Source organism: Euleptes europaea, chromosome 9 (genome assembly GCF_029931775.1).
Source record: "Euleptes europaea isolate rEulEur1 chromosome 9, rEulEur1.hap1, whole genome shotgun sequence".
In the NCBI taxonomy this organism is placed as follows: Eukaryota; Metazoa; Chordata; class Lepidosauria; order Squamata; family Sphaerodactylidae; genus Euleptes; species Euleptes europaea.
Genome location: NC_079320.1, coordinates 47,925,884 through 47,944,862, shown reverse-complemented (window position 1 = coordinate 47,944,862; position 18,979 = coordinate 47,925,884). Strand labels below are relative to the sequence as shown.

The 18,979-nt window shown below is 38.3% G+C and overlaps 1 protein-coding gene across 1 annotated transcript in view; it reads right to left on the bottom strand.

Annotated features, from left to right (window-relative positions):
• Nucleotides 1-4,381: 4,381 nt before the first annotated feature.
• Nucleotides 4,382-18,979, bottom strand: part of RXFP1 (relaxin family peptide receptor 1) — a 35,820-nt gene continuing 21,222 nt past the window's right edge. Inside the window, exons 5-18 of the mRNA XM_056855247.1 lie at nucleotides 18,712-18,783; nucleotides 15,692-15,763; nucleotides 15,119-15,190; nucleotides 12,002-12,073; nucleotides 10,472-10,546; nucleotides 10,062-10,133; nucleotides 9,731-9,802; nucleotides 9,545-9,616; nucleotides 9,205-9,276; nucleotides 8,636-8,707; nucleotides 6,966-7,195; nucleotides 6,213-6,623; nucleotides 5,056-5,274; nucleotides 4,382-4,677 (exon numbers count right to left, since the gene is read on the bottom strand). Of these exons, the coding sequence (XP_056711225.1) occupies nucleotides 4,382-4,677; nucleotides 5,056-5,274; nucleotides 6,213-6,623; nucleotides 6,966-7,195; nucleotides 8,636-8,707; nucleotides 9,205-9,276; nucleotides 9,545-9,616; nucleotides 9,731-9,802; nucleotides 10,062-10,133; nucleotides 10,472-10,546; nucleotides 12,002-12,073; nucleotides 15,119-15,190; nucleotides 15,692-15,763; nucleotides 18,712-18,783 (1,879 nt within the window). The remainder of the gene's footprint in view (nucleotides 4,678-5,055; nucleotides 5,275-6,212; nucleotides 6,624-6,965; nucleotides 7,196-8,635; nucleotides 8,708-9,204; nucleotides 9,277-9,544; nucleotides 9,617-9,730; nucleotides 9,803-10,061; nucleotides 10,134-10,471; nucleotides 10,547-12,001; nucleotides 12,074-15,118; nucleotides 15,191-15,691; nucleotides 15,764-18,711; nucleotides 18,784-18,979) is intronic.

Genomic DNA, 18,979 nt, shown 5'->3' with positions numbered 1-18,979 from the left:
CAAGAGATGGATTGACTCAATAAAGGAAGCCACAGCCTTCAATTTGCAAGATCTGAGCAAGGCTGTCAAAGATAGGACATTTTGGAGGACTTTCATTCATAGGGTCGCCATGAGTCGGAAGCGACTTGACGGCACTTAACACACACACACACATATATATAGATATCTATATATAGATATCTATATCATAATATAATATATTATATATAATATAATATATATTATATATAATATAAAACAAAATAAACAAATACAATAACAAAAAAATAAAAAGAAAATACAAAAAAATACAAAAGAGTATCAATTATAATTATACAAAGTTATAAAGTTCAACAAAGCCAAAATACCCTTTTGACCCTCCACCCACCTTAAAAAGTGACCCTGGTATTGTCTATTCTGACCGGCATTAGCATTCCAGGGTCTCAGGCTAAGGTCTTTCACATCACCGACTTGCCTGGTCCCTTTAACTGGAGATGCCAGGGATTGAACCTGGGACCTTCGGCATGCTAAGCAGATAGGGTTGCCAACCTCCAGGTAGTCCTGGATAGAACTGAAGGCTCAGTGCTGTAAAGATAATGGAAAAGATTCAAAACAGCACTCACAACAATATCAAATAAGTGAAAATTTATAAAGGTGAAGAACGTGCAAAAAAGGTGAATAATATATACAATAAAGATACACACAAGCACAGATACAAGTTGGCAATAAACTGCCAGCAGAGCTCAAAAATCAATCAAAGGATATCATTATCATGAACAGAAGGTAAGTCAAAATTCATTGTCAATTGTCAACATGGCTTCATCAAATAAGTGACTGCCTTGAGACCAACTGGTCCTCCTTAAGACCTTATTTATTATGAGAAATCTTACTGGATACATATAGCTGATGAAGCCATGTGCGAAACGTGATCTTGATCTAGACGACACATCCTGAAGTCTCCTCCTTTTGGCTTTGCAAATTTTGCTTGACACCCAGCTGCTTGGATATTTGATATATAACCATAGAAGAAAAGAACTTTGTTGGACTATAATTGACAATGAATTTTGACTTACCTTCTGTTCATGATTATGATATCTTTTGATTGATTTTTGAGCTCTGCTGGGAGTTTATTGCCAACTTGTATCTGTGCTTGTGTGTATCTTTATTGTATATATTATTCACCTTTTTTGCACGTTCTTCACCTTTATAAATTTTCACACTTATTTGATATTGTTGTGAGTGCTGTTTTGAATCTTTTCCAACCTCCAGGTAGTAGCAGATCTCCTGTTATTACAACTGATCTCCAGCCAATAGAGATCAGATAACCTGGATAAAAATGGCCACTTTGGCAATTGGACTCTATAGCATTGAAGTCCCTCCCCAAACCCCGCCCTCCTCAGGCTCTGGCCCAAAAATCTCCCACCGGTGGCGAAGAGGGACCTGGCAACCCTACAGATGGAAGATCTCTATGTATTATCCCTAATTATGTTTCAGAAGGTAGCCGTGTTAGTCTGCAATAGAACAATTAGATTTGAGTCCAGTAGCACTTTAGAGACCAACAAGAGATTCAAGGTATAAGCTTTTGAGAGTCAAAGCTCCCTACATTAAACACCCTCCTCAGGCTCCACCCCAAAAACCTCCCGCCGATGGTGAAGAGGGACCTGGCAACCCCACAAGCAGATGCTCTATCACTGAGCCACAGCCCCTCCCTGAATGTTTGGGCTGCCTTGGCGTGTCAGTGATTCTTTTACACGTTACGTAAAGGCGATAAGGGGTCTCCTGAGTTCATTCGTTTTCGTATATATGACTAATCGGCAGTCAGTAGGAGTGAAGGTGACCATGCTTGTCTTCCTGGTTTATACTAAATAAGCCTGTAACCAGATTTTCTGTCATTAAACAGGGATATACTAAAACGAAGGACAGCTATTGCCCATAGACAACACATAATTGCCAATAGAGAATGCATGACTGCCCGTAGGGAATAAAGGAAACCACGCTTGCCCACAGGGAATAAAGGAAAGCATGCTTGCCCATAGGAGTGAACTGTTCGCATAAATCAGGAATGTCTTTCTGAAGCATTTAAAATTAAGCAGTTAGTGTTGCTCATTTTCAGATATTGACCCCAGAAAGCCTTGAAGGGTGGTGTTCTGGAGTTTTTCCAATAGATGCTAAGGCTTCGTTGAAAATAATAGAACTCTGGATTCAGAATTCTGTTAGAAGACTAGTACTGCCTCACTGGGTTTAGAATACTGTTCTTAATTAGTACTGTGCAACCGGATCCTTCCAGTGGGTAAGCAATATCAGTGTGTTTGAGTCACTGGTATTTTGTGGAATACATCAAAACTTATTCGATACACTACAGCATTTGAATTATTACAATTGATTGTGCTAAGAATGTTGCACAAGTAATGCTTATTTTTTTAAAAATACTGTTTTTAAGACCACACTTCCCAGGGTTTCAGTAATTGAGCCCACTTATCTGTATGTTATTTTTGCACTTATTGTTCCATGAGGAAGGAACAGATCTCCTTTCTAATGAGGATGTATTTCAGAGTGCTGTGTGGTTATCATACCCTAAATGAAGATTGTCCTTTTATGAAATATTGCATTATTCAACTCCATCTCATCATCTTACAAGACTTTCAGGAAAGGTCCATAATTCGTTACTCACATTTTGTATTAAATATAGAAATGTTCCTTTCCAGTTAGAAATAAAGGCATTACACATTTTTTTAATATTCTGCGTTGTAAATTATATCATGTTCTTCCACTTCAGTGCTCAAAAGGAGTCCATGTATGAGTAAGTAAATGCACTTATGGTTTGTTTTTGCTCTGTCATCTGCAGGATTAGTTAAAATGGATACTAATCCGCAGGATTAGTTAAAATGGATACTAGTCATGCTGCATACCTATTCTCTCTAGTATCAGAGGAACATGCCTATTATATTAGGTGCTGTGGAACATAGGCAGGATGGTGCTGCTGCAGTCATCTTGTGGCTTCCTAGAGCACCTGGTTGGCCACTGTGTGAACAGACTGCTGGACTTGATGGGCCTTGGTCTGATCCAGTAGGGCCTTTCTTATGTTCTTAGGAGTTTAACAGTGCAATCCTAAACAGAATTACACCCTTCTATATCCATTGAAGTCAATTATAATTGTTTACGGTTGCACTGTAAATACACTTAACAGAGCAATCCTAAACAGAGTTACACCTCTTAGCCAGTTGACTACAGTGGATTTAGAAAGACATAATTCTGTCTAGGATTGCACTATAATCCACTTTGTGATTTGATCTACAGATCACCCTATGTTAACTTTCTGCAGAGATCGATGAATTTGACAGAGTGAAGCACAGGTCATTAGGCAATGCAGTTTAATCATCAAACTGTTGATCTACCAGGTTATTTTTTTTAAAGGAAGGCATTATTGCATTATTGGTTCATCAGGCTGTACTTTATTTACAAACACAACAGAAATTGAATACACAGCAACAGTTTATATCCTGGAGTTTAGGATATTGTAAAAAAAAATCTGTAAACATTAAAGTACAAGTCACACAATTTCCCATCAAGTCAAGTGCAAGCATTTATAAAACCCTTCTCCAAAGCAAAAAAATCATTGGTCATCGGTTTGCTATGTTGATATGTTTCTTCATGCTGCAACTGTAAAGTCAAATGGAACATCACTATTTTCTCATATAAAAACACCAGGTTGGATACAAAGAAATTGCCGTAGGATTTCCCAGTTTCTCCTCCCTCCTGTAGCCCCTTCAGTACCCAAAAAGTCACTCTGGGGAGTTGGGGGACCCTCTAGAACAATGTGCAATATAGTGCTGCAGACAGAGGTGGGAACCAGGGATCACAAAGCCTTTCTTCCAGCCCTGTAGGTTCCATTCACATTGTTGCAGGACTAGGTATTTTATTTGCAATCCATCAGAACAACTCTCTTCTGTTTGTAAACATTCAGTATTCTTTTGTTTCAGCTTGCTTATTTGTATTTCAGTCACAAGGATATACAATTCAGAAAAATACTGCCAGAGATTTAGGGACAACACTTGTTTATATACTCCAGTCTTCTATTACCATAAACCTTGCTCCTTCACATTTGTCAAAATACAAAACAATTCTTGGGCAGGTGCAAATGCTTTGATTACCCCTCACCCTCAAATCACCACGAACTATCATCTTTATCCCCCACCCCCCAATCAGCTTTTATGGCTAATACTCCTAATAGTTGTTCATAGATGTATACAGTGGTAAGTCAATGTTGTATCTTGTTCTGCTGAAGAGTTAATTCCACAATTTGAGTAAGAGTGCTTGTTGTTGCTTCACTGTGTAAGTGGCAATAACTCCAGGAAAATGATGCTGAATGCAAATAGGTCAGAACAAAACACATGCATTCATTTCATGTGTATAGATTTACTGTTGATGTATGCATAACTGATCCTTCTGAAAAGTCTGAATAAAGAGCAGGTTTTGTTAACTCAGGTGAGGTCTCTTGTGTGGGCCACATTTCTACCCAAATAAATGATGCCCCAGACATTTTCTGGCTGCTCTTGCTTCCTGAGGATCTTTGCTTGTAATTGTGCCAAACTTGACGAATTGTTTCCCTGAAAGGCCTCGTGGTCAGTGTGTAGAGAATAGGGTTCAAGGCGCTGTTGATTGGTAATATAAAAATCACTACCCAGGAAGTTATGGAACCTGCAGGGTGGGGGGGAGGGGGCGGGAAATCAAACATTTAACTCAACAGTACCAGTAAGACAAGGCATGGTCTATAAATAAGGGATCTCACAGGCCCAGCTTTAAGTTGGGTAGGAATACATGAGCGTTCAAGTCCAATCACACTTTTAATCAGTACAGAAAAGCAGAAGAACTTTGCTTGAGAGGGTGATCATATAATTAATTATATCCTGACACACACTGGAGTAAACAAGCATGACTTTTTCTCTGCTTCTATCTCTCTAGAATAAAATATCAAAGCCACACTCCTGCTGGTGGGCAAAGAGATTGTAGCCTCAGAGTTCCCAGCCAAAAAACTGGAAAATGTGACAGAATAACTAAAAGAAATTAAGACCATACCTGGAATTTCTACTTGAAGTAAGGAAAGCAATTTTAGTATAAATATGGGAATCCAACACAGTGCATCAGTAAATACGATGAAAAAAAATCGTTTGGCAAGAGTCATCTCTTTCTTCACGTGATTCCGGATTTCAGTGGCAGTAATGGCTGTTTGATGAACACTGTAAAACATGCTTCCATAGGAGAACACGATGATGATGAATGCTACCAAATTAACACCTGTTGCCAAAAGACAAGGTATATTGACATTTCGACTGCTGTCTCAGGCCACATTATAAACCTGCATCAGCCTTACAACAGGTTGCAGGTATTTATTTTATTTAATTATTTACATTATTTAGAGTCCACCTTTCTTACGGAGATGGATTACACAGTGCAAGTCAATACAATTAACAGGATGGAACATCCAATAAACAGTGAAAAAGAATTTGGATTGCAGAAATCTGAAACCTAGCAGATAGCCGAAACAAAACCTGAGCTTTTAACATGACGTGTTAAACAATGCAGAAATTACATAGAATGATCCTTCTTTCTGGATACAGGTTCTGCACTGGCTGAGGCACTGTTCCTGGGGACTTCACCTCCATGCCCATTGTTTCCTATCTCTCCTTCTGTTCTGCCCACACCAGACTCCTCTGGGCCATCGATTTTAGGGCTCTCCCCAGCATATGGACATGCCCCCTGGCTGAATCCCACCCTCTTCTATGCCATTCCAGGCCTTTCACAGCAATAAGGGAAAGTCCTCTCCCCCAATAGCAGCACCTAACCAGCCTCTCCTGACAGTGTGAGTCCCAGGCAACATCTGGCCCATGGGCTTTCCCTGCTGTGCTGGCTGTTTCACTTGGTCTTGGTGGGTGGTCCTCAGGCCCCTCCCCAATCAGGTCCTCCCCTGCTTCCTGGTCTGGAGGAAGCAGGCCAGGATCTCTCGACACAGTAAAATACAAGTAAAAAGATGCTATCCCTTTGTATTGTGCAAGAAACAGATTAAGAGAATATCCTGAGTATCTAGACTTATTAGTGTTGTACTTTGTTCACTGGGAAACAGGTTTTTCATACAGTTACTACTTAGTGCTGATACACCTCAGTCAACATACACACATACAGGTAATTAGTTTGTTTTTCAGTTATAAACTAGAGTGAATAAGAAACGTACTTACCTAGAAAAATTACAACAGAATAGATTTGACCTCCAGTACTTTCCGATTGCTCAGAATGAAGAGGGAAACAGACACCATTAGTGCCATAGTAATTTTGGAAAAAGTTCCTATTGCTTAGTGGAATGAAAGCAACCACAAACCCTATAATCCAGATGAGAACCAAAATGGAAATCGTCCTGTACCTTCCTCGCTTCAGGCATCTAAAGGGGTAAACTATGCAGATGTATTTTTCCAAAGTCAGATAGGCTAACAATAAAACGGACACTTCTGTGGACAATACGGCCAAAGATCCCACCAGCTGGCACTGAATACTGTCCATCCATAACTGAGCATGTCTGTTGTATTCCCCACGATACTTCAGGTCGAAGGCTCCAATTACAAATAAGTATATGCCCATAAGGCAGTCCGCACCTACAAAGAAAGTGACATAAGAGTTCATGGGATTGCTATACATACATAAAATGTTTTTTTAACAAATATATAGTATAATATACTATATACATTATACTATATATAGGTAGACTTTGTAGTATAATTTCACAGATGCGTTACTAGTTGGGATCCAAATATGCCTTCTTTATTTAAGCTCGTTTGGAACCCTACACAGAATTTCTTGTTTTTATACTACTATGACTGGTTTAAAGCCATAATATTTTGCATGGAAAAGTTTTCACATTCCATATGTGGGGGCCTTCCTCTGACCCCAAGTGATGGAACTACCTTTCATAACTTGAATGTAAGGTGAATACTCACAGCAGAGAGACACTATTGACATGGCGTGGAGTTTGTTCTCCGATCGTATGTAAGGCCTCATGCAGATGACAAAGATGTTTCCAAAGCAAGTGACAGCAGACACAACCCAGACAAACACTCTCTGTATAATGCTGGCCAACAAGTTCTCAAAGGAAGAGATTCCATCAGTATTTGGTTTACAGCTGCGTACATGAGGGGCATAGCCACAATACTGGAATTTTGTAAAATATCTAAAAAGGAAAAAAAAGGAAAGGGGTTTTGAAGCAATGTGCATGGAGTTCTATTTTTTCTTTTTAAAAAACTATTAATATATTCACATAATTAGCCAAAAAACGTCTTTGAGAAAGAAATTCTTAAGAGACTTATAAGAAAATGATCTGCATTTTTGGTTGATGCTTGTTGAAAATACTGTATGTATTACTGAACATGAATACTAGTTACATACATTATACAGCATTTTGCAAACTATTGTAGAACCTGAACTAACTTTTTGAACAAGAAGAAAAAATTACTAAATAGTAGCAAAACAAAATACCAATACCCCCGACCCCCCAAGAGTGTTATGCCAAAGTGTCTGTATCTCTTTAAGAAATGTCAAGTTAGTGGGCCTGGGATAAAGTATGTTAGGAACCTCATGAAAGAAAGCAATTCAATTAACTTGGCCTTTCTCTACTTTAAGTGTTTCTATCATCAAAATATGTCAGTCTGTGAGTTGGTGTGTGTGGGAGAGTATGTGTGAGAGAGGACTTTCATATACTGCATTGGGTTCAGTGATACATATGCGGAAAGGAAAATATACTTAACACATTTCTGTTTGCAGAAGCATAGCACAGTAAGATACAACACTAATATAATTTCAGTTAAATGATGTGCACATGGTGCAACGGAATGTGCAACTGATGGTTGCATGGTTTTATTGCATTTTTTTCTGGAACTATATCAGAAGAAGAACCTTCAGCTATTCCTTGTACACCTGGAACAGTTAGTAGGGACACAATCACTTTTACTTTTGCACAAGCAGATAACGAGCAATTTTAGTGCTTTGGATTGCACAAGGACTAAGATTTGGGGGAAGAAATACTGCCATACTTATTTTCAGGTCAAGATATTAGCCCCAGTCCAGAGAACTACAGAAGCAGCAGGCTTTACACATTGTGCTTATGGAAAACCATGCCTAGAGTGCAAATACTTGTGGAACTGTGAGTCGGACAAGCACTGGCATTCTGGATGCAGTATTCCTTCTTCTGTGGAGTGGGCTTATGAGTACTTGGTTCAGCATATCCATATGTGAAACCTGTTTCAACAAAGGATTGTATCTGCTGGGTTGGGAACAGAATATATCCTCTCTCAGTGATATTGCTAGGCTTTCCATTCGCCCGGTTATGGTGGGCAATTGTCTGCCAATTAACTGGGCATCCTGCCACACCTCAGCTGATCAACAGGCGGAAGCATCTGTGGGCACAATGTGCATGCGGCGCAATGACGTCATTTCTGGGTTTACCCCGGAAGTGACGGCACTTTGACAGGGATGCTCTATCATTCTCCACCATATAGTCTATGGGTTGCAGTGCTTTACTCTTCATGGTAATTTATGTGGAGGGCTATATCTATATATAGATAGCTAGATAGACAGATATAATGTAAAATAGCTATTAATATATTATACTTACATATGGGAGAGATTTCTAAGTGGACTGAACATCCTTCTCTGGATAGTTGTAATTTCAATACCCTCTAGGCTACTATAAACATTAAAATAAAGTTTTCAGTATAAACAATATGTGAAGTCATATACATGGGAAGAGTGACTGGAAAAAACTACATGGAAAATAGATTATTTGATCAGCATAATTTATGGATCTTTCACATTTATTTCATAGACTCCCTAAAAATGGCCACATAAAATCTACAGAATACACCAAGCATTGACCTTTCAGCCCAGCCTAGTTCATGCTGAAGTCGGTGATGTCAATAATATCAATGACTTACATCAAAGAAATTTGACTTAATGAGTTTTCAGATATAATAGTTTAGAAGGCAGTGGCCTGTGAAGTACTTTGCTCCTTAGATTCACTACTGAAAGGAAATCCCACCCATTACTGATAAGCATTAGAAATGTGCTGGTCAAATAAAAATAATGAATATCTAGCATGCATATTCAATGAGCAGTTTTACAGAGCTACAATTCTCTGTGTATAACACTAACAAAATATTTTTCAAAAAGACTACATACACTTACAGAGAGTTGAGTTTTTCAAGATAATCGAACTGATCTGCTTGTATTTTCTGTACTGGATTGCATGAAATATTCCTGTAAAAAAAAAAAAACACAGTAAATTGTGGCTTACGATAAATGATTATTTGGTGGCTACGTCATGTTTATTAGATACTTTCCTTCCTTGGTCCATTGACTGGAAGTTGTGTGAAAGATTAATGCTAACATTTGCTGGGAATTTGAAAGTATCAAGTCTTGGCTAAATTTTACTTAAAATAAATTCAACAAATGACATCTAGTATAAAACATTAATTACAGTATATGTTGTATACTACAGTACACTACAGTTATTATAAAAACTTACAGTTGTGAGAGTTCCTTCAGGTCCTTAAATAGATATGGAGAAAATGATTCAATCTTGTTGTCAGCCAAGTCTCTGTGGGAAAATCCCCAGAATTTAGATCTAAATGGATTATTTTACTATCAAAAGTTTCTAACTTTACAAGTCACAATAAGTAGTTAATGTGTGGTACTTAAGTTATCTACTTACAATTCAACTAATCTGTGAAGATGAGAAAAGCTCTTTTCATTTAGAGAGCTGATTTCGTTTCTTCTCAAAACACTGAAATGATGAAACATTTAGTTAGTATATTCTAGGAGTAACTTTCCCCATTTATACCCTTCATGTCTAGTATGATCTTTAGGTCAGGCCCTACTCATGTGACATCAGAGAACAAAGCTGATTTTATAGTTTTTCTCGACTTTGTGGTTGTACCTATTCTATGGAATTTCCTCCCCAGGGAGATGCGGTCAGTGAAGGAGAGTAAAAGCAGAGGCCATTTCAGAGCCAAATTGGTTAAAAAAAAATGCTTCTTACTTACAGGACAGTTAAGTTGTTGCAGGAGATGAAAGTGGCATTGTTTAAATGATGGATTTTGTTGCCTTCGAAGTCCCTAGAGAATTCAAAAATTCTGTTAGTGTACAGTCATTAATTTTAACAGGACTAAACAGAACCTGCATAACATGGAAGTCCTATTTAATAGGGAAGTCCTTTGCTCTCTCAGAACGTTTGCTGTAGAAAGACATCACAGTTAATTGCAGTCAGATGGCATTGGGATCAATGGAAATATTTAGATTGTTTTCAGTGGTCAAAGTAATAGCTTTTTGCTACATGTAATTGTTAAACCTTATTTTTTTGTCCTTTAGGAAAAACTCTTTGCAAATGGGAAATAGAATGCATTTGGCTCACATTAAATCTAAGTTTAACTGTTTTAGAGACTGATGGACTCACAGCCAGCGCAGCCTTGGCATATGTTGGCAAAGGTGTTCATCAGGTAACTGTGCAAGAGCATTATTCATCAGAACTCTGGAAAAAAGTAAAAGGAAATCCCCAGGGTGTTAGTTTGATGACAATGAATGTGTGGTTTCATATTTAGGACTTCATCATAACAACTTGAGCTTCATTAGCTTATTTACATAAATTGTCTTATTTTAAGTATTTCTTAAGAACATAAGAAAGGCCATGCTGGATCAGACCAAGGCCCATCAAGTCCATCACAGTGGCCAACCAGGTGCCTCTATAAAGCCCACAAACAAGACGACTGCACAGCATTATTCTGCCTGTGTTCCACAGCACTCTTGCGAGGATCCTTCAAACTCCAATTCCTCACATGGAAATATAGAAATACAGAAAAGGGGTCTAAATCAGGGCTAGGTTCCTGAACTTGAGCATTGTTAGTCTGTTGCAGCAAAAGCTCACTGTAGCAAGCTATGATTTAAAGTGCCTGACACACCGAGCAATTATTTACGCATGAGCCTTTGCAGGTAAAACCCCACTTAATCAAAAGCAGGCAGTAAATCTTTTAAATTAGTTTTACAATCTGCTTCTAGCCTGAGGACTGTTATGGGTATCATTTAGACTTCCAAATGTTTTGTACTCTGGGTTTGTAAATGCTTTTATACTTCTGGATTTTTATCAGTTGTGTTTTTAATGGCTGTTAATCTGGATTATTTTATCTAGTTTTAGTTTGAGAGCTGCTTCAATCAGGTCTCTGAAGAGGTGGTATATAAATGTTTTAAATGATGAATATACATAAATAGGCTTAAAAGAAGTATAAGAAATTTATATTAGTAACAGGGATATAATAATCATTATAGCTATAGTGTCATTACATTCAGGCAGACTATAATGTTTCTCCAACTAGTTTCTGTAGTGTATCTATTTTTAACATCCATTCATTCTTTTACATAGATACTGTCTTGTGTATTGTATTGTAAAAGTAGTTGTATCCCGGGTGGTTTTAATAGTTCTCCTTTGACATACAAAATATATATAGTTTGTATGTCAAAGGAGAACTATTAAAACCACCCGGGATACAACTACTTTGTTGAGTGAGGTAACCATTGTTTTATTTAGGGTTGTTGAACTTCAGTTCTGAAGTTTATTTTTTCAAATATCCCATAAACTGTATTTTTATTTATTTTCATTATAGCTATAGTGACATTACATTCAGGCAGACTATAATGTTTCTCCAACTAGTTTCTGTAGTGTATCTATTTTTAACATCCATTCATTCTTTTACATAGATATGTCTTGTATATCGTATGTCAATGGCAGACTGAAAACCACTAAAAGAAAGATAATTAGTGCAGATTAAAGTACTTTAAAGGAGCCTGAACCCATCTTGTTCAATTCAGTACCTGGACTGTACTAGTTAAATTCAGTACTAGTTAAAATACTAGTACGTCCCCCTTAAATAGATCAGTATTCATAAGTGTTCTTGTTCTGAACAATGTTTTAAATTAACACCTCAATACTTACAAGAGAATAAGTGAGTTGAGCCCATAAAAGGTTAGTGGAGAGATGCATTTGATCTTATTATTTTCAATTATGCTGTAAATCAGAAAAAAAATATGCTTCTCAGTATGGAAAATAATAACTCCAGCTTTTAAGTATATGATATACATTATTATGCTTACTGCTATAAAAGAGAAATAGGAGTGCCTTAATTCTGACTGGGTCCACATGGAGAAGAAGAGAGTAATTCTTTCATCCCTGCATAGTTTATCCAATTAAAACTGATCTCTCCCATCCCCCCAAAAGACAGGTGCAGGTCTTCCTTCCAAAACTAATAGCAACAGGAGTGGGGTGGGAGTTCTGATTGCTGGGCTGGAAAAGTTAACCCCCCACGTAACCTTGGTCTGTATTGGGGGTTTATGTGGCTGTAATTGCTGCTTTAAAAATACTAGGAAGCACTAGGTTTGCCAACCTCCAGGTACTAGCTGGAGATCTCCTGATATTACAACTGATCTCTAGCTGATAGAGATCAGTTCACCTGGAGAAAATTCCCCTTCTTCCAATTTTCATTTTCAGCTTAGACATTTTTCCAACTGCTCTACAAGTCGGGTCGTATACGCAGTCTCGTGTGGGTGCTCTTTACTTTATATTGGCTCCACAATGAGACAAATCCGCCTTCGCATAGGTGAGCACAGGTCCCGCATCAGGGCGCGGAATTTTGAGGCGCCACTCACAAATCATTTCGTGACAAAAAAACATTCTGAAAACGACCTGTGCTTCTTTGTCCTTTGGGTTTATAAGGATCACCCTCATAATGATGACAATGTTCAGAAGATTCTTTTACAAAATGAAACGCGCTTCATTTTTTTGTTCAATGCCCTTACCCCTAATGGTTTAAATAAGGAATTCGACTTATCTTGTTTTATTTGAATATATCTTTAAGAGCCATGCTTTGCTCAGCAGCTGTTTCTAATTGAGCTAGACGTTTTCACAGTCACTCTTACACATGATTTATCAAGCTAGCAGCCCGTCAGGGAGCTCCATATTTATCCTAGGAATAGTATTATTAAGACTTTTTTGGTAATATATTTAAGCATGTTCACATTAGTATTTTTGTAGTTTAATTATAGAGTTTGTTTTGTATTATTGTGTACATGTATTTTTATATCAGGCTGATGAAGCTACTTTTGTAGTGAAAATGCTGGAATACATCTGGAGCCGCGTTACCATCTGCATCTCCGTCGCCTGAAGACACATTGAAATTGACTAGAACATGACTCTATGTCTTATATGAACTTTCTTACCCTTCATCAGCTTTTTTAGCTGGTTCCTTTTCTTCTTTATGTTGTTACTTCTCAGCTTTGTAACCTCGGTTGCTTAGCCTTGTTGCATATTATTTTCATTGTCATGTAATATAATCACAGCTTTGGCTGTTTTGTTGCCTGCTATCTATTGTCCGTTGCTTGTTTCATCTTTGCCTACTACTGTTTATTTGCCTCAATACTTTTTATAGTAGAGTGAGTTTTTTGGTATAACCTCCAGGTACTAGCTGGAGATCTCGTGATATTACAACTGATCTCTAGCTGATAGAGATCACTTCACCTGGAGAAAATGGCCGCTTTGGCAATTAGACTCTATGGCATTGAATTCCTTCCCCTCCCCAAACCCCCACATCCCGCCCCAAAAACCTCCCGCCAGTGGCGAAGAGGGACCTGGCAACCCTAGGAAGCACAGATCTTCAAGTGTCTAATCCAGTTACTAGTGGGCATACAGAACCATGCTGAAGGTGGATACATAACTCAATTCTAAGAGGCTTTATTAAAAAAAAATCAGCAAAATTCAAGACTGAACTAATATCTTGCTGGGCTAAACTTTCTGAACCTGTACATCTGTTCTCTTTTTATTTCAAGGTAAGGAACTAGATAATAATCAACTGACAATAGAAACCATTATTTCCAGAGACGTGTGATATCCCTTTTTTGAAAATTTAAAAAAAATGTAAAAATGTGAACAATTTTCTTGTCATTTGCTGCAATGATTTGATTGGTGCCTTGACACCATTTCACAGAGCATAACTTCAGAGCTAGAGTGTACCACAGTTTCCATAAGACAATACTTCACATGAAAAGGCGTACAGAAGAATATGTCAAGCATTTGTTCTTTAGAAGAATGGCAGCTGTGTCATTATTCATTCAATGCTGTTTGCTTCTAAATTGTCATTATTAATAAAAATGGATCTTCTTTTAAAAATTTAACAGTTGTAACCATGTCAAGCTTTCTAGTTACTGGTATTGATTTTGGAGGCCAGAATGGTGAAGAAAGATAGACCTTGGTTCTTGTAGGTTATCCGGGCTGTGTAACCGTGGTCTTGGAATTTTCTTTCCTGACGTTTCGCCAGCAACTGTGGCAGGCATCTTCAGAGTAGTAACTCTGCCTGCCACAGTTGCTGGCGAAACGTCAGGAAAGAAAATTCCAAGACCACGGTTACACAGCCCGGATAACCTACAAGAACCAATGAACTCTGACCGTGAAAGCCTTCGACAAAGATAGACCTATCTGTCAAAAATGCCTTGGCCAACTTAAACTTGAACCTTTCACATTTTAAAGCAGCAAAAATTTGAGTGAGCCTTCCCATCCCTCCTACCCAGAATACTTCCAGACAATAATGGTGGATGATTTACTACAGTCTTTCTTATTTAGGACTGTGTTGAAGTTCTGCTGAGAAAAATGAACCCTGTGAAAGGTATGGGGTGAAGACTTTTATCCAAATAGTAAAACTCCCTTAGCAGGGAGAGTCTTTTGGTGAAAAACTGCAATCCCTCACATACTCTTGGAAGCAAAGCACCTAACAAGAAAGGGAGGATGACATACTGCAGAGCGTCTCACTGAAGAGACAACTACTACCTTAGGAAGGCCATCTGAGTTAGAATCAATATGACTCCCATCACTTTGAAAAGCATATGCTTGGGGAGGACATTACATAAAATGCACTCTGGATTTGAATCAGAACTGCCGTTGTCTACTATACTATGAAAACAAAGAATGTGTCATGCTCTCTTAATTATACAGATTATATTTGCACGGTCAAGATGGCAAAATTATCAAATTATACAATTAAACCAATGCAAAAGCAGTACGTACAGCCATTCAAGTTTATGTAGATCTTCAAAGACATGGGGTTTCAGATAAGTTATGTTGTTGTGACTTAGGTATCTAAAACAAAAATAACACATCACAATAGGCAACTGTGTTAGAAGGTCATTGATTGGGTAAATTATTTGTGACTCATCCTTCCTTTAACTTGTTCTGAAATGCGTTAAACACACAATACCTCTTTGACTTGTCTAAAGCCATGCCTAGCATTAGAAGTGGCATCCTAAACAGAATTACATCCTTCTAATCCCATTTACCTCAATGTATTTAGAAGAGTGTAATTCTGTTTAGGATGGCACTGCAAGTCACTATACCACATTGAAAGGTACTTTGTAATGACCATTACAAAGCAAAAGTACTTTGTAATGACCCTAATGATCTTTGGCGGCATGTTTGTTGAGGTAGGTTAGCTGCCTGGCTTTGGAGTCTTCCACTGACTACGGACCAGCAACACTTTCTATTTATGTATGGATGCTAGCTCCTGCACTGAAGCTACTTTAAAATTATTTAAGTGGGAAAGTATTGATAGGTCTAGTGTATAACTGCAGCGGTGATACCTACAGTTTTGTCAGACTGTAAAGTCCTTTGAAAGCATATCCTGACACAAAGCTTATTTCATTATCTTGAAGATACCTGTGGAGATAAAAATATTTAAATAAAAATGCTGACAATGGTCATGAATGACAGGACAATCCTAAGCGAACTTACCGCCTTCTAAACCTTCAGTGGAGTTAGAAGGGTGTAGCTCTGCTTAGGGTTGCACTGTTTACATCTTTAATCAAAACAGTGCACTTTTATACATCATTTAAGGGATGCTATCAAGACTATGTTAAAAGTCAACTCCTGTTCACAGAATATTAGAGGCTGGTTAAGGGCTAAATTGAAGACCCGAGGCAAAAAAATCAACAGTGTTCTGCTATTCAAATTTTCAGATATATGAAATGACCTCCTTTTCCTGTGGAATTAACTGTACGTAAACTTGTGACCAGAAGAGGGTGCTGCAAAATATAAAAACATCTGAACTAGATGGCATCTAGTGGAAAAGACAGTTAAAGGGATGCATGCGATCTGTATACATTTTCGGAGTGCGCAAACAAAGAGGGAGTCAGATTTGGATAATTTGTCATCTTAACGTATGTTGGATTCTTTAATATCAAATTAAAACAAGCTGTAGTGGGACATCAATCCAATAATTGTTTTCATTGGTTGCTATGGGAAATACATTCCAGGGTGCAACTTCCCCCACAACTGGGATGAATATTTCAGGACAGAGAAATAATCCCTGCTATACAAATAAATAATCTCATTAACAGAGGGAACACAAGCAGCTATGAATTGGTGTGTGAGTGAGTCTTCTTTTTTGCCAGGATCATCACACGAAAAAGGAGGTGGATTTGGTTCTTTTTTCTTAAACAAAACAAAAATGGAGCCAATGGATGAGGGGAACTAAACCTTGTCCCTCCTGCACCTTTCTTCACTGCCTTCAGTGTTTTCCCCCAGCCTGGATTACATTCCCTGTTAGAGCCTAATCCAGGAGAAAAAAATGATTCAAATAGTGGGGAGCAAAGATGCAAGGTGTGCGGGTAGGGTTGCCAGCCTCCAGGTGGTGGCTGGAAATTTCCTGCTATTACCACTGATCTTTACGCAACAGCGGTTAGTTCCCCTGGAGAAAATGGCGATTGGCAATTGGACTCTATGGCATTGAAGTCCCTCCCCAAAATCTCCAGGTATTTCTCAATCTGGAGCTGGCAACCCTATGAGTGAGAAAGGCCCCACCCATCTTGCTTCTCACATGACTGGATGGACATATATATATATATGGTCTCCTAGGGTTGCCAGCAGCTAGGATTAAAAGATGCAATCTTCCTTTAATAAATGGGATGTTATTTACCAAGTGTTGGTATTTACCCCCTTGCCATGAAATGCTTCAGCTTTCCACATTAAACCTTTCTTAAAGGGACAGGGCTATTTTTCCTCCAGGCCTGTTGGTAAATGTAGGCCCCCCACTAGGGCTAAAATGCTTTTAAATACAACATCTGTGAGATCTCAGATCCTGAATCAGTAGTACTCTCACTTGTAAAGACAATATGATCCTTCATCATTACTGATGTACCCTGCATCTCCTAAGAATATGTTTGCTTGCTTGGGTTAGTGTGGAAAGTCTGCCTTTATTTACTACTATTCCCAGTTTGCAGGACTGGCAAGTTGTCACTGCTGTGGGGGAAGTGTGAGCCACAGCCTCTGATTTCCCCTGATCTCTGTGATGCTGAGTACCTTCCATTATATACAAGCAAAACCTTTGTCTCTTTTCCTGCTAAGTAGGGGGAAGGTATATATTCTGAGGATGAGCTGTTGTCTGTCTCCTCCCGCCTTGTGTTACAGCATGTACAAGCAACAATTTTGTCCCAGCCTAGCAGCAACAAATCCAACCCCAGAGAATAAACACCAAGTGAGAAGATTCTCATGTCCTTAGGATCTCATGTCCTTAGGATCTTAAAAGTAAAAAAAATAAAAATAAACAAACAAAAACACTTAACCATCTGTAGATTTGCCAATTGTTTTTCTAGGTGTAATTTTTATCCCCCCTTTCTCTTTGTCTATCTGTTTTATTTAATTTTGCCCTTCCTCTAACGAGTTCAGTATGGCATATATTTTATCTCCCCAACAATCCTGTGATGTAAATTAGGACATAAAGACCCGCCTAAAATCACTAAGTAAATTATCAGGAAGCAGGAACACTGCATGGTTTAGTGTACAGAGTGTTGGACTGGGGAGGCTTGGGTTCTAATCCTCACTCGGCCATGCTTACTGAGTGATAGATATTAAGGGATTAGTTTACTAGAAATTAAAGGTAAAGGTAGTCCTCTGTGCAAGCAGCAGATCATTACTGACCTATGGGGTGATGTCACTTCACGACTTTTACTAGGCAGACTATGTTTATGGAGTGGTTTCCCCAGTCATCTACACTCTACCCCCAGCAATCTGGATACTCAATTTTACCAACCTCGGAAGGATGAAAAGCTGAGTCAACCTTGAGCCGGCTACCTGAAACCGACTTCTGTTGGGATTGAACTCAGGTCACGAGCAGAGTTTTGACTGCAGTACTGCAGCTTATCACTCTGCGCCATAGGGCTCCATTACTAAAAATTAAGGTATCTGAATGAGAAATATTGGAAGAAATACGAGGCTACAAATACAATTGGTTAATAGAAACGCTACTGGCTTATAGAGTTTTAGGGAAACTTAAGACAAAGCAGAGACTTTAGTATACATAAGGACTTTCTGGCTCCAGATCTTGACAAATGTATCCTGGAAATTTCAGCTATGATTACATGTAGGTGGAATGATAGTGTTAATTTAAGATTGGACTATCAGTTCAACAGACAGCAAACAGAGTTAGCATGCCTCTCATTGTTGGGCAATTGTCCAACAGAAAACAGAATAATATGTGCAAGTAGAATCAGACAATTAAACAAACCATAGTTCAAGTTATGCAAAAAAAATTATATGTGATCTTTTCTTAATCACTGTGCCATAAAACAATGACATAGCAACAGTTTGAAGTTAAAACAGCGTCTTACAATTTTTTAAGATCCTGATATTTCTTGAAACTGTTGTCAACAAGCTTTCTCAGAAGATTCCTTTTCAGGGACCTGTAATAAACAATATGTTTACTGGATAAACTTGTTCACCAAGCCACTTCCCAATATAGCAGGCTTAACTTTCACTGTAATGGTAACAAGTATTTAAGGTGGGTGTACATGTCAGGTCCTGACCTGGATGGCCCAGGCTAGCTTGTTCTCAGCAGATCTTGGAAGCTAAGCATGGTTGGCCACCAAGGAAGTATAG